The sequence below is a fragment of the Alnus glutinosa genome, chromosome 6 (genome assembly GCF_958979055.1).
Source record: "Alnus glutinosa chromosome 6, dhAlnGlut1.1, whole genome shotgun sequence".
NCBI lineage: Eukaryota > Viridiplantae > Streptophyta > Magnoliopsida > Fagales > Betulaceae > Alnus > Alnus glutinosa.
The window spans coordinates 24812850-24827001 of record NC_084891.1 but is presented as its reverse complement, the minus strand read 5'-3'; the positions used below and the strand labels follow the sequence as shown (position 1 = coordinate 24827001).

Below are 14152 nucleotides of genomic sequence, written 5' to 3'. Positions count from 1 at the left end.
GATTGGATGGGTAATACATTGCTGTACGTTTCAATGCTCTAGAAGAAAGATCCCGTGAGCACCCAAAGGAGCCCAATGAGTTTGATTGGGCATTCTTTGTTAATAGGTTATTAGAATAATATATAGAAATTTTAGAATAAGGTTGTGGGATCCACCTGCATCATATATGCTAGCTGCACAAGATACCTAATAACCGCAAATTCCCGTCCAAATAAACCGCATTAAATATTTAATTAAAATGAAAGATATGTTTTTAATTAGATAAGTAATATATTGTTGTACATTTCAATGCTCCTAAAAAAAAAAAAAAAAAAAAAAATCCCGTGAGCCCCCAAGAGCCCAATGAGATAGATCGGGCATTCTTTGTTAATAGGTTATCAGAATAGTATTATAGAAATTTTAAAATAGGATTGCAGGACCCACTTGCATCATATGCTAGCTACACGAGATATTTAATAACTGCAAATCCTCTTACGTGTGAGCTACGTGAAATATTTAACTAAAATAGATGGTGAATAATGAAGACGATATTTGAACTCAGAACCTTTGCTCTGATACAATGCTACATCATCAGTTATCCCAAAGGCTTAATTTGATAGGAATTAATAAATTTAATCATTTAATTAATATTTTAACATTTAAGCTTTTTGGATAAGTAGTTGATTTAACATGGTATCAAAGTCAAAGTCAAAGTCATAAGTTTAAATCCTGACTCCACAATTCACTCACATTTCAGTTAAATATTTCAGCTTATACGTGAAAGAGAATTTGTTAGAACATTAATTAAATGATTAAATTCACATCTTTTTATCAGCTTAAGCTTTTGAGATAAGTTGCGATATAACATGATATCCTAATAAAGATTTCGAGTTTGAACTTTGTTTCTGTTGTTCATCTTCCATTTCAGCTAAAGATTTCACGTATAAAGTCTCAATTGTTGAGAGAAAGTTTAAGCCTACACTTGTGTAAGAATCTCATTTTTTTTTTTATACATTTAAGTTTTAGATCAAAGGGCAATTTGACACTAATATGAATAGTGGTGTCCATGGAGGAGGATAGAGGTTAGGTGCACAGTGCATGTTCTCAATAGAAATGAAAGGGGTTGGGTGGCACTGAGAAAAATGAGTGTGTAACAGCAAAGAGAGGTCTGTTGGAATAGTTGGCAAGTGTGTCAGTCAAAAAATAGAAAACGAAGTACCATGTCAAAGAAGCAAGCAAAGCAAGCTTGGGCTTGAAGAGAAGTACCTTTCCAAAGACTCCAATCCCCTCTGAGAGAGACATATAAAAAATTAAGAAATTAAAAGCATATAATATAATATTATATTATAAGCCAAGAAAAGAAAGAGAGAAATTACAAAGAGTAAAGTGTTGGAAGGACAAGTGATTAGGTTCTGTAATAATTCAATAACAACTAAGAGCAGTTGGCAGTAGTTTTCTCTTTTAAAATCTTACATGTCACCTCTTAGCTTGGGCAGGTAAACAAAGCCTCTTTTCCTCTCTCGCTCTCTCTCTCTCTCTCTCTCTCTCTCTGTGTGTGTTTGTGTCTGTCTCTCTCTCTAGCCTAATAGCTCACTACATTGTCTATGATCTATAAAAGTTGGAATTTGATGCTTCCTTTGGCGTTTATGCAAGTAGCCAATTGGTGAATTTGATTATTGTTGTCAAATTTGAGCGAGCATTTGATGCTCTTCAAGGTACGATCAAATACCCAATTCAGGGTACTGTGCTCAAACGTTGCCACATTTCAGTTCTTGCACAATTCTAGTTAAAATTTGATGCCTTTTGTTCTTCTTTAGGTACCCGTCTGGGAATATCTCAAAAAGGGTTCCTGCAAATCGCATTTATTGGTTCTTGGGGCTGTTGGGCCTTTGATTCAAAACTTGAAGAACTGGTTTTTCTTCATTAGGACTTACTAGACGGTACTTCATTCTATATTCATTGCTTGAAGCTTGAAGTGATTCTTCTCAATCAAATCCTGCTTGAAAAGATCCAAGCTTGCTTAAATCAATCACAGTATTGTTTGACTGAGTGGAGTACATGAAAATTCACTTCTCCCCATTCCCGTAAACAAAAGAGGAAAAGGGAATCTGCTTTCTTTTCGCTAGTCTCGTGAGCTGTTAATTAGCCGATGCCATTGTTTTTGTCTACTTTATACTCTGAAAGGTTCACTTTCCTGTCTGTGCGAAGCATTTCCCTTTATATTTTTCCTTAGCATTGGAGTAAGCTTGATCCTAGGGTTTTCTAAAGGAAGGGGCGATTTGCTGGTGCTGTGTAGATTTTATGCCTGATAGATTTGGATTTGTCCTTTTACTTTGTGTCTATGGGATGCCGCAATAACAGGCTTCTTTTGCTTTACACCCTCTGAGGTCTATAAAGCTGCCAAGGTTACTTGTTCCTTGTTGAGTCCTGCAAGAAATCACCAGTAAATTTTAGTCAAACCCACTTTACCTTTAGTTTTGTAGTTTCTTCTATTCATATCTATTTTTAGTCCTTGTCTGAAGCAACTGTTTTCTTGGGGTTCATTTCCTTAGTATATAAGTTAAGTTTCATAGTTCTTGTGGTCTAGCTTTTGAATTTGGGAGATGGATGGTCATGAAAATGAGGATGTGGGGTTTCAACATGGAAGTGATGGCGTCCTGCATTGTCCATCTTCAGGGATGAGCACAAACCCACTGCCTGAAAAGGTCTCAGGGATGGCTATGAGTTCAGTCTCCATGTATAAACCTTCGAACGGAGCCGATCCTTTCTTTAGTTCTGGTTGGGATCCATTAGTTTCGTTGAGCCACAGTGAGAATTTTGGAGGTTCTTCCATGGTTTCTCACAGTGAATTTTCCAATCCTCCTTACCCTGTTGTAATGGAAAATCAGGGAATCAGTAGCACCTTCCACATGGTTCAGTACCCATCCAGTTCCACCCTTGTTGAACCAGTGCCAAAGCTTCCATGCTTTGGAAGTGGGAGCTTCTCAGATATGGTTAATTCCTTTGGCCTTCCCGACTGTAGCCAGATTGCTAATTCTGGATGTCCTCAGAATTATGCCTCAAACAAGGATGGTGGTGGCACTGGAAAGACTTCAACAAATGGTGCACAGTCTCAGGATGATCACCAAATTTCAGGAGAGGGTGCTATCGGATCTTCGCCGAATGCGAAAAGAAGGAAACGAGCGCCTGATTCCAACAATTCACCATTCAGCCCACATCAGGTAACTTGAGTTATACTATAGTATTAATAAGGATCTTGAAGATTGTATTTCAATTTGAATTTTGTTAGTACCTCATATCTATTAAGAATATTTCAGATCACACGCTCAAGATAAACCAACGACTCAGTCAAGATGATGAAACCAGTATTTCAAAATAAAATGTATAGCAGATAAAATATATAGCAATAAGGAAGATTATGTAATCTTGTAGTACAACAAGAGAGAGTTACAAACATTCAGATTGTGTCTATTCTTTTAATATCAAATTGCTTTGTTATCTGTGGTAGAATGCCGAAGGGGAGGTGCAGAAGGATCTTTCTGGGGAGAGCTCTGATGTTCTAAAAGAACCGGACGAGAAGAAACCGAAAATTGAACAAAACACATGTTCGAATTTACGTGGTAAACAAACTAGTAAACAAGCTAAAGACACTTCCAGTGGAGATGGTTCTAAAGAAAATTACATTCATGTAAGAGCCCGAAGGGGACAGGCCACAAATAGCCATAGCCTTGCAGAAAGGGTACTTCTTACGATCATGTATTTTACTTTTGAAAGGTCCTTGCTATGCTATTAGCTTGAAAGGATAGAACTTTCTGCTTGCAGGTGAGAAGAGAAAAGATTAGTGAGAGAATGAGATTGCTTCAAGAACTTGTTCCCGGATGCAATAAGGTAATTGGAGAGAGCCAAGCTTTTGAGTGATCTCTTATGTTTATTTCGTGTATTGATTAATTTGACGCTCTTTACTGTTTTAGATTACCGGGAAGGCAGTAATGCTTGATGAGATTATCAACTATGTGCAGTCGCTGCAACAGCAAGTTGAGGTATGCTATTTTGCAACTCTAAGATTAGGAATTGTTCATTTCTTTCTTATCATAAGTTCCTAAATGGGAGTTGAGAGCTTATAACCCCTTTGTGACAATCTTGGATTGCATTAGACTGATGAGAGCATAGCCTAACATATATGAAATTGAGAACTTCCATTGAGCATAGCTGAAATTGCTGTTTGAACTAATAAGTAAAAAAGAAAAAAGAGTAATGACAACAAAAGGCCATATTTATTTCTGTAAGATTGTTATTATCGATTATATTCCTCATTCAATACCAGATGATGATCTTCTATACTTTTAGGCAAATGCACAGGAAGTTACAGGGTTTCAACTATTTGGTTGCACTATATTTCTTTTTTCTCTTGGAAAAAAAAAATCATACTAAACTACGGCATATGTTCTCATTGAGAATTTGTCACACTTAAAAAAATAAATCAATTTCACAACTATGATGGTTTGGCTTTTAAGTGTTCTAATACTCACTAAAGATATGGTTGCTCTCATGTCGCAGTTTCTGTCAATGAAACTTGCCACTGTCAATCCAGAACTGAACATTGACATGGAACAGATTATGTCGAAAGATGTAAGTTAGATCATCATATTGCTGAACTTGATCAACAATATAATATGTTATGCAGTTATGACTGTTGAATGAAAGTAACTTGATCTTTGAGTTCCTCCTGTGTAGATAATTCATTCACGGGCCGGCACCGGAGCTATTCTTGGATTTGGTCCTGGAATGAGCTCCTCTCACCGTTACCCACATGGAATTTTCCAGGGAGCCTTACCAAGTATTCCTACTGCCACTCCAAAATTTCCTTCGTTGCCTCAGGTAGGTTTAGTTTCTTCAGATCATGCAAAGAGTCATCCTTTTCCTTGCTGTAACATTAATATAAGGCATCTTTGTATACATGCAGAATGTCTTGGAGAATGAGCTCCATAATCTTTTCCAAATGGGCTTCGATTCTTGTCCCGTTGACAATTTGGGACCAAATGGTAATTTGCAGAAGTTTGTTTGAGATCAGTGCCGGTAGTTGTTCCCACATTCTTCTAACCTTGGCATAGTATGATGTTCAGCAGGGAACTTGAAACCAGAGCTTTGATGTTTGGAAGAGATAGAAAGTGTTGGTTTCCTCCTAACAAAGAATACAAATATTTCAAGTTGACTGCACATTTAACCAAATCACAAAGGGGAAAGAAATCAGTTGTATAGGCTGTCATTTCCTGACTGTTCTTCTAATTTTTAGCAGAAGAAGATGACCTGTTAGAATTAGAAACCCCATGTATATTCAGACAAAAAAGTGAGTTCTTGATTGGTGAAGATTATTGTTTTCCATTGTTGCTGTAGAATAGAATGATTTATGTGTGGAAGTTGGTGAGAGTTTTGGGGAAACAGTGGATGAAAGTTTCTATGTAGAGTAAGTACATCGGGGTAAAGAGCATAGATCGGACAAGAGGTTGTTTTGTTTCTTTTCATGTAAAATCTTTCACAATATAAATCATGAAAGCATGTTATGTTGGAGGGAAGTGAAGAAGAAACTTTCCTGTAAAGCATTGAAAGAAGGATTCCACAATTTGGAGACTATTTTGGCGATTTCATGAAGCTAAAAACAGATTGGATTTATGAATCAATTTGGGCCGGCTCTCAATAGCCCATCAAATTGGTCGTTTTGTAAGTGGTCTCAAAGACGCCGCAAGGACCGATGTCCAAGCAGCATCTAGTAATCATTGATCTAAGAGTTAGTTGAAAAAAATGTCAGATTAGTAATGTAGATTAGTAATGTGCAATAGGTATAAAATAAAAATGTGATTTTTACCATTACTTATGAAAAGTACGCAATAAGGCTTTTCAAAGACCTCTTGGACCTGATATAAAACACGACATCTCTTTCTTGTTAGGGTGAACTCCAATAACAAAGATACAACAAAACTTTTCTACCTTTTCTTTGTGCAAATCAAATAGATAATAATAACTTCTAGCACCAAAATACTACTCACAAAAACAGCAGAAAATAAAATTAACCTGCAAGCAATACACCCGAGTTTTTACATGAAAAACCCTCTAATGAGAAGGAAAAAACCATATAACCTACTTCAGTTAAATCTTCTACTATGAATAAGAATGAGCTTACAACTTCCTTCTCTAGAACAATTTCTATAAGCTTCCAACACATCAAGAAGAATTACAACATCAATTCTTCACCCTAGAGGTGGATTTCAACAAGAACAATAAAGAGATATATTACCAAGTGGGTAGGTATTGCAACAAAGAAATGGGAAAGGAATTCCAACGATTGACACCAATCAATACGAAGCTTTCATCATCTAGAAAAACATACTAAAATTTCAGCGAAATCGAACCAAAAATAACCCCTCAGTGGAAGTGAACCAAAATTCTTAAAATATTCAAGATTTATAAAAATAAGTGTTGAATGCTCTATGGGTGACCGGTCGTCCTAACAAAACAACGGAAGTGGACAAGACCAACCCCAAAGAGGTCCGCCCTCTATGTTTTGTTGGAGTAGTTGGCCACCTATAGAATATTCAGAATTTTATTTTATTAAAAAAAAATGGGTTTGAAAAATAAAATAAAATAATGTGAGTGTTTTTTGAAAAATACGTTATGTTCCTCTAAATAGTTATTCCTCTCATTTTATTTCTTTTTTTCAAGAAAATGATATTCCTCTATTTAGGAATAGCCATTTCCTATTCCCATGAGTAGTGTGTAACCAAACAATAGGAATTGACTACTATATTTGAGGGATTTATTCTGCATACCAAAGGTGAGACTTGCCCCCTCCAAATATCACACAATTACAAGTTTTGCCAATCGTTAACATTTTGGCATTAAAATGAATGGGAGCATGCCACACGTGACGGGCACATGAATTTTTTATACATAAACACCAAAATTACCCTTAGCAGTTATTAAAAAATAAAAACAATTGAAAAAAAAATATGAAGGGGTGGTTTGACCACCCCCTTATCTGTTGGGGGGTGATCGGACCACCCTCACAGCCAGATGCGCGCAGACTTTGGGATGGTTCTGTCACCTTCATGACCTTTGGACTTTTTTTCGATAGTGGTTGTGGTTAAGGGGTAATTTAGTCACCCATCCTTTTTTAAAAAAATAATTATTTTTTATGAATAATTTTGGTTGTATAAATAAAATCATGTTGTTTTTTTCTGTTCATTTTAACACCAAATGCTAACCGTCGGTGTAACTTATAATTGTGTGGCATTTGGAGAGGGTCAAAGTGTCACTTTTTAAAGTTATAATCCAAGTGTCAAAAGAATAGTAATTTAAAGAGATTTCATGCATTGCATTCTCTCTTAAAAAATAAAGAATATAAAAAAAAGGGGAAGGAATTATAGAAGTCTGCCGATATTCAATGGCCTAGTTGACAAGTTGAACGTCGTAATCTGCCAAGTTACCAAGTACGAACAAGATTACTTAATCATAAACGAGGTAATTAAGTGTTTTTGATAAAGGGTAGTGTGTAATTATTCCTTTCCCAAATTTCCCACTTTATCAAAAGTCGGACCGCGATGGAGGGTCCGCTGGACGGACCGAAATAAAATTCTTTCAATTATGGATGACATATTATTATGATTAATGGGGCCTGCAACACAGTACGACCTGCCGTCTTGATGTAGCTCCACTCCCGCGTTCCACACGCCCGTCCATTTACAGACGCGCTTGACCCTTCAAACAATTAAAGCCACCTTTTGAAGTAGCATCAAGCTTCAAACAACGCGTTTTGATATCAGAAAACTGTAAAATCATTCTCACGCCCAAAGTTGTTCAGCATCTCCCTCAAAAGCACTAAAGCAGGGAATTGACTGAGAATGGATATGGTTCGATCATTTCTTTTTCTTTTTTTCTTTTTTTTTTTACGTGACATATAGATAAAAAAAAAACGTTAATTGTATTTTTTTAAGAGTATGTTTTGTATTTAGGTTATTTGTCAATATTTATGTTTTGAGAAAAGAAAACAAAAGACATTAAAAACAAAAATTTTAGAGAAATGTTATTTAGAAAATAAACAAAATTGAAATGGGGAAACCTTTGAATATGGTCGGGGAAAGTGGGGTTTCAAGGGACCATACTATTGAGTGGTCCAGCTGCCTCCAACCCATACAAAAAGTTAGTTGGGTTCGGCCAATTCTTCCAAGGACCACAGTCCACAAATCGGACAAAAGTCGAACCACGTGTGTCCTTCCCTGTCAGCGGTTTGGGGTCCTGAGAGACCGAACAATCTTTAGCTCCATATCAATCAAGATACTGGTTCTGACCACAAAGTGTTAGAAAATTGAAATGCCACTTAAATTTCAAATATTCCATAATTTAAATCCTCAAAAAAAGAGGTAATTAACACCTGAAACTAACATAATATGGTACTGAAAATGATTTTATGAAAGTGACTTTTTCCTTGATTGAGGATTCTCCTCAGAGGACCAGAACAGCTCAATTTCAAACAAGATTGGTTTTTTACCACTGAGTTCTTAACATTCGAGTGCAACTCTTTTTTTCTTTTTTCTTTTTTCTTTTGTTGTTCTTCTTTTGGACAGTAATTCAGATGAATGTGAGAGAACAGACTAACAATTTCATTCACTAACATCGGATAAGGATTTACCTTACCTTTAAGCATCTAAGAAACCCAGTCTACGCAGGGAATAAATTTTGTACTTTTCTGCCACAGGAAATCAACAATATCTAACGACCTTATCAGGTGATTGACAAGAGAAAAAGCACCAAGAGGAGTGCTCTGCTAATCTTACTCTAAAATCTCTGTTTGATATCTGAACGACAACTTTTCATACAAAAGAATCGACCCAAAAACAAAAGAATCAAAACAAAACAAAATTACAAAACAGAAGAATGAAACCTTACACATGTTGAAGAGGTTCACCATTCCCTAAAGCATCTCTCTCCAACATGAAAGTTGCTGCTCTGTCCATATTACTTTATTTTTTCCTGTATTGGGTGGGAGTCTGATTGGGGGGATCTAGAGGGTGGAGGGCATGCAAGAAAGGAAGCACTCTCAGCCCTCTACAATCTCCCCATAGCTGTTTTCTCTCATTGGTGTACTCAGATAGATTGTCCACCCATGTTGCCTGTACTTGTATCATCCATGTATCCCTTCAAAGTCCCCTTGTTTTTTTGGGTTCACTCAACCTGTTCGCCAATGAGATCCAAACCAACCAGAAGGAATGATACCCCCTGAAACAGCAAGAAGTAGAAATGGATTCCCTGAGCCGACAGGAGACTCCTAGCTGAAGCTGTTAGAAGAAGGAAAGCCAAAGCTAGCTCCTTTGTATATATCCTGTTATGCTTCTTCTTCTTCCGAGAGGCCTTCTCTTGCTGTCGAATTTCCTCCTTCATCTCCTCCAGATTGGGCACGGAGACCCCCCGTTGATACTTCGGCTCCTTCTCGACCAAGGAGACAAGATCACCCTCAGAGGAACGCCCAGATTTCTTGGTCACAACCCACTCATACGCACTTCCAAGCTGGAATAGGCCAGAAATCATGGCATTGAACTTGGTCACCGACATGGTGTTCTCAAAAAGAAGGTAAGGGACAATAAAGGGGAAAGATTTTGGGGCAGGGAGGATATTAAGAAAGGACATAGTGGCTGGGATATAACATACAACCCATGCAGGGAGTTCAGCCTCCGGTATGAACATTGTCATTGGGAGTATAATGCAGAAAAGGGTAAAGGAATAAAAGGGCAGTATCAGTTTTCGAAGGAGAAAGAACAGAAATATCAAGTTGAATTTCTTCCAAAAACTAATCTGCATCAACCGACATTGATCACAGAGTATATTATCAGCAAATGAGTTCCACCATGATCTTAAAACATATAGAATTGGATGAATAGTACTTAAACACAGCAACTGTCTAAAACTAAATATACCTTGGCTCTGATGACATCAGGCAAACAAAGTCTAAACAACTGCATAGGTCCAGAATGCCACCTATGCTGTTGTTTCCTGTAAGCTTCATAAGATTCCGGTAATTCGCACTGGCACTGAAGTAGAACACAAACAGAACTAACTATCAATTTCAAATGAACTATTTGAGAACAAAAAAGAATTCCTTAAGATGGGTGATCGAGGGTAAGTATTACCTCGACGTCATTGAGGAAAATGAATTTCCATCCTTTAAGATGAGCACGGACAGCAATGTCCATGTCCTCCACAGTGGTCCTCTCCAACCACCCACCAGCATCCTCCAAGGCCTTTATCCTCCAAACACCCGCCGTCCCATTGAACCCAAAGAAATTGATGAAAACACCGTTCACTTGCTGCTCTACCTCAAAATGGAATGCTAAGTTAATGTTCTGCAACCTTGTTAACAAATTCTCGTCCTTGTTCACAAAGGACCACCTTGCCTGAACCAATCCTAAATCCTCATTACCCTGTTGTGCCACAAAAAGGGACTCGATTCAATTTACTGAGAATGAATTACGAAAACCTTAACAAGCATTGAATTCATATCGGACAGCAAAAATTGTAATAGTAACTCAAACAAAGGCAATGATGATGAGGTAAGGTAAAGGTACCTTAAAATGAGGCACTGTGCGTTTGAGGAAATCAGGGGTGGGCTGAAAATCGGCATCGAAAATGGCAACAAACTCATAGTCTTTAACATAGCTACAATTCATTGCGGACTTGAGATTACCAGCCTTGTACCCATCTCTAATCACCCGATGCCGGTACACAATGTGGGCACCCTCTTGCTGCCATTTATGCACCTCCTCTTTGATAAGAAATTGCGTTGTTGGGTCATCCGAATCATCAAGAATTTGAACCAGAATCTTCGATTTCGGCCAGTCCAAATTACACACAGCAGCAATTGATTGCTGATAAACCTGAACGCAACCAAACCCAGAACCAACAAGAAAAACATATCTTTAACAGCTAGCTAAATAAATTTCAAATACTGAGTTTTGTTTAGCATCAATGAGGATTTCAATTTCGAAAGTTTTTACCTCCTTTTCATTGCACATGGGGATCTGAACAAGGACCATAGGGAAGTAACCATTACTCTCACCGGATTCCAGATCCTTAACCGGGTCGTCTTGCTTGAGAACGGGTTTGATCTTCTTGAACCGGATCCAGAAACATCCCAGACACAGAACCAGCCTATCCACGCTCTGGATCAAGAAGAGCACAATACACGCATTGGCGAGGAATTGCAGAGGAGGAGCGAGGTACTCCACCCGAACCAAAACCCACCGAGAATAAATCCACTCGAACACACCCTTAACCCCCAATGGCCTTGCCCACAGGCTCTGCAACTGGTCGAAATGGATATGCGGAGCTCCGATATGCCAACCCTTGTAGTACGCCACGACCTCAAACCCCAGCAAAAGCACCGAGAGCCAGAGGAACAATTTGATACAAAAGTAGAACCTGGTCCTCACGGTGGGGTTCTCCTTCTCTCTTCCACCGCCAACGACGACGTCATTTTGGATGTCGTCGTTGTCATTCTCGGAGTCAGTCCGACCCGAGGCGACGCGGCGTCGGATCGCCGCGGCGAGGCCGAACATTGCTGTGCCAATGGAGGTGAGGCAGCCGGCGGCGCGGTGGGCCTTGAGGAGGAGGACCCAGGTGAGCTGCCTCGCGTTCTTGCCCCCCCGGTGGCCCTTGTCCTTTGGGCGACCCGACACAGGCGAGTCCGTGGTGGTAATAAGAAAGTCATCTTCTGAAGGACCCTCGAGCTCGACCATGGACCAATTGGGGTTCTCCATCTTCACCACAACCGGCGTACCTTTGTGCTTCTCCTTTTCCCACCAATGGAACGAGGGTGCCATTCTTGGGAGCCCGATCTCACAGTTTCACGACAAGACCCCCTCCACCCACTTGGTTTCAAAGACTAAGCTAATAAACAAACAAACCCAGAAAGAGAAAGGCTATGCCTTTGATCTCATTGTCATTGTCAGAGAAACAGAAGGGAAAGAAAATGAGAACTGAAGGAAATGCAGCCGCGTGGAGGGGGAGACAGTAGAAGGCCGAGCGAGGCGTCTCTAGAACATGGTGACATTCGGCGAAAACTTATACGAGAACTGTGTTAAGAGGGAGAGAGAGAGAGAGATAGCTAAAGCTCGGGTTTGTGTGGGGGAATCAGTCCAAAACACCTCCCATTCAATTACAGCTTGCAAAAAGAGGTCTTATTAAACGTCACGAGAGAAGCAGAACAAACGGGCGTGTTTGCGTTTGTGCTTGAAAAAAGAGAGAGATAGATAGTGATTGATATACAGAGGGGGGAAGATGTGGTAACAGCTCAACACGTCTTTAGGTTTTTGATTCCAAAATTAAAAAGAATATTCAAGCAGAAAACAAAATATAAACACAAAAGCACGTTCTGGGGTTAAAAATGGGAGTTTTTTTTTCACCAGTTTCCATATCCGCAAATTCCCATAGATTTCTTGCTGAAATCTAAGGTTATTACTACAAGACCATCATATTTAGAACGAAAACACACTGGCGTAGGTATGGGATTTAAAAGGTCAATCAATAAAAGAACCAGATTTCCGACAGAGACAGCTTTTTTGTTTTTTTTTTTTTTTGTAATTTCTTTTTCTTTTTCTTTTCCTTATACCACCTACTACTTTTAAATCTTAATTAAACCGAATAGCAGCCAACAACGTAAGCCCTAGCTTTTGAAAATTTCCTTTTCCTTTCTCGTCTTTGTCCATGAATTCAAACTAAAAGAATGAATGGTTTTTCCAACATTTTATTCCAAAGGAAACTTCTTATACATGACAAAAAAGAAAAAGTCACACGCCGGTGGCACCACGGCCAGAAGGATCAAAGGGGAAAGGTGAGAGAGAGTCTTAACAACCCAAACGCGGCTAAAAAAGTGAAATTGTGTTTCTCATTTTATTTTAATTATCATTAAATATGGTTATTTTTAGAATTTTCTTTGAACGGGAAGTGGGAAGGGGTCGATGAGAGTCATCCATGGCCGTCCCATTTGTGGAAGGGTTAAAACTTTATAAAGGCCCTTTAATGGGCTGGATATGACCAAGTCCTTCTAGTGTCGATAATTGGAAGCTCCAAGTCGGATTTGTTTTTTTTGCTTTTTAAACTTTTATAGCTTTAGCTTCTCATTCACGCGCCAGCAGAGACCGTGCAGGTTACAACACAGTCAACCAATGACTAAATTTTAGGCTGTCCGTTTGGCATAAAACTAGGATAATTATCGTTTCTGGTTTTTTTTTTAAATTCTAATTATTATTTTCAAATCAAACCAATTATTTAATTTAAAAATATTGATTGAAATTCGAAAAAATCTATTTGATAGAATAACTTAGAATTCTAAAGAATATTAATTTGATTTTCCTACATACAAATTTAAGTAGGTTCATTGAAATTTTACTTAATTCAACTCGTATTAGTTTTTCAATTATAAAGAAAATAATAGAATATAGAGGAAATAAATATATTCTTTTACAAATTAATGAAATACTCATTTGGCGTACCTAAAATAACATAATTTCTTAATACAAGAACCAATTTTAATTTTAATTTTAATTTTTTTTTCATTTTTTGTTTCTACCATCGTCCTGCAGCATGAGCACACGTGCTCGGGGAGCGGGTGCACTTGACATCTTCCCATTAATTGCTCACTTTAATAAGATAAGATCCGAATAGTCTAAATTAGCCTCTCCTCCACTTCAGCCACCGACAGTTTCAGCCTCAAGGCGCTGTGGATAATCCTGGAAAAAAAAAAAATTAGCTGGAGATTTTGTAAAAGTGCTTCTAATCCCCACGAGATTACGGTGCTACTTCTGGTATCACCGCAATTGAAAAGCGTGAATGATCACCAAGTACTGTTATTCTTCTTGATTTGCGGTCAATAACATATTTCCATACAAATGTCCATACTGATGAGCTGTACTAAATTATTTCTCTCTGTAGTGAAGGAAAGTGAGCGCCTTTTCAAAGTTCGAAAAAATAGCTCAACGCCACACAACCGCAAAAGTTCGAATGGATAAAGGGGTAAAACGGACAATTTAAATTCACCGTCCCCTATTTCTCACACTAGTTAATACAGACCCGGCATTTACGTGATTCCGATAAAACTAGAGGGATTGAAAGGGAATTAATCGTAGCC

General features: G+C 38.2%; 2 protein-coding genes across 5 annotated transcripts; one reads left to right on the top strand and one right to left on the bottom strand.

Moving 5' to 3' along the window:
* Positions 1–1486: 1486 nt before the first annotated feature.
* On the top strand, positions 1487–5576 carry LOC133870923 (transcription factor bHLH74). Of its 4 annotated transcripts, XM_062308203.1 has the most exons (9): positions 1489–1694; positions 1797–3200; positions 3488–3718; positions 3802–3867; positions 3951–4019; positions 4537–4608; positions 4714–4857; positions 4943–5021; positions 5103–5576. In XM_062308203.1, the coding sequence occupies exons 2-9, from the start codon at positions 2583–2585 to the stop codon at positions 5126–5128; spliced, it is 1305 nt and encodes a 434-aa protein (XP_062164187.1). In that variant the 5' UTR covers positions 1489–1694; positions 1797–2582; the 3' UTR covers positions 5129–5576. The 4 variants fall into 4 exon arrangements, with proteins under 4 accessions (XP_062164189.1, XP_062164187.1, XP_062164188.1 ...); XM_062308204.1 differs by having other exon boundaries at positions 1489–3200; positions 5106–5576; XM_062308202.1 differs by having other exon boundaries at positions 1489–3200.
* A 3036-nt stretch (positions 5577–8612) lies between these two features.
* Positions 8613–12391, bottom strand: LOC133870327 (probable xyloglucan glycosyltransferase 12). Its single transcript, XM_062307417.1, has 5 exons — positions 11022–12391; positions 10593–10901; positions 10158–10448; positions 9945–10058; positions 8613–9822 (listed from the first exon to the last, which is right to left on the bottom strand). The coding sequence occupies exons 1-5, from the start codon at positions 11844–11846 to the stop codon at positions 9196–9198; spliced, it is 2166 nt and encodes a 721-aa protein (XP_062163401.1). The 5' UTR covers positions 11847–12391; the 3' UTR covers positions 8613–9195.
* Between the last annotated feature and the right edge of the window lie 1761 nt (positions 12392–14152).

Excerpts from the sequence above, each read along its gene's own strand:
- LOC133870923 (XM_062308203.1), top strand. The coding sequence starts at position 2,583 with ATGGATGGTCATGAAAATGAGGATGTGGGGTTTCAACATGGAAGTGAT. Across the intron at positions 3,201-3,487 it reads CACCATTCAGCCCACATCAG|AATGCCGAAGGGGAGGTGCA; the intron begins GTAACTTGAGTT and ends TATCTGTGGTAG. Across the intron at positions 3,868-3,950 it reads TTGTTCCCGGATGCAATAAG|ATTACCGGGAAGGCAGTAAT; the intron begins GTAATTGGAGAG and ends TTACTGTTTTAG.
- LOC133870327 (XM_062307417.1), bottom strand. The coding sequence starts at position 11,846 with ATGGCACCCTCGTTCCATTGGTGGGAAAAGGAGAAGCACAAAGGTACG. Across the intron at positions 10,059-10,157 it reads TTTTCCTCAATGACGTCGAG|TGCCAGTGCGAATTACCGGA; the intron begins GTAATACTTACC and ends GTTCTACTTCAG. Across the intron at positions 9,823-9,944 it reads CTGATGTCATCAGAGCCAAG|ATTAGTTTTTGGAAGAAATT; the intron begins GTATATTTAGTT and ends CGGTTGATGCAG.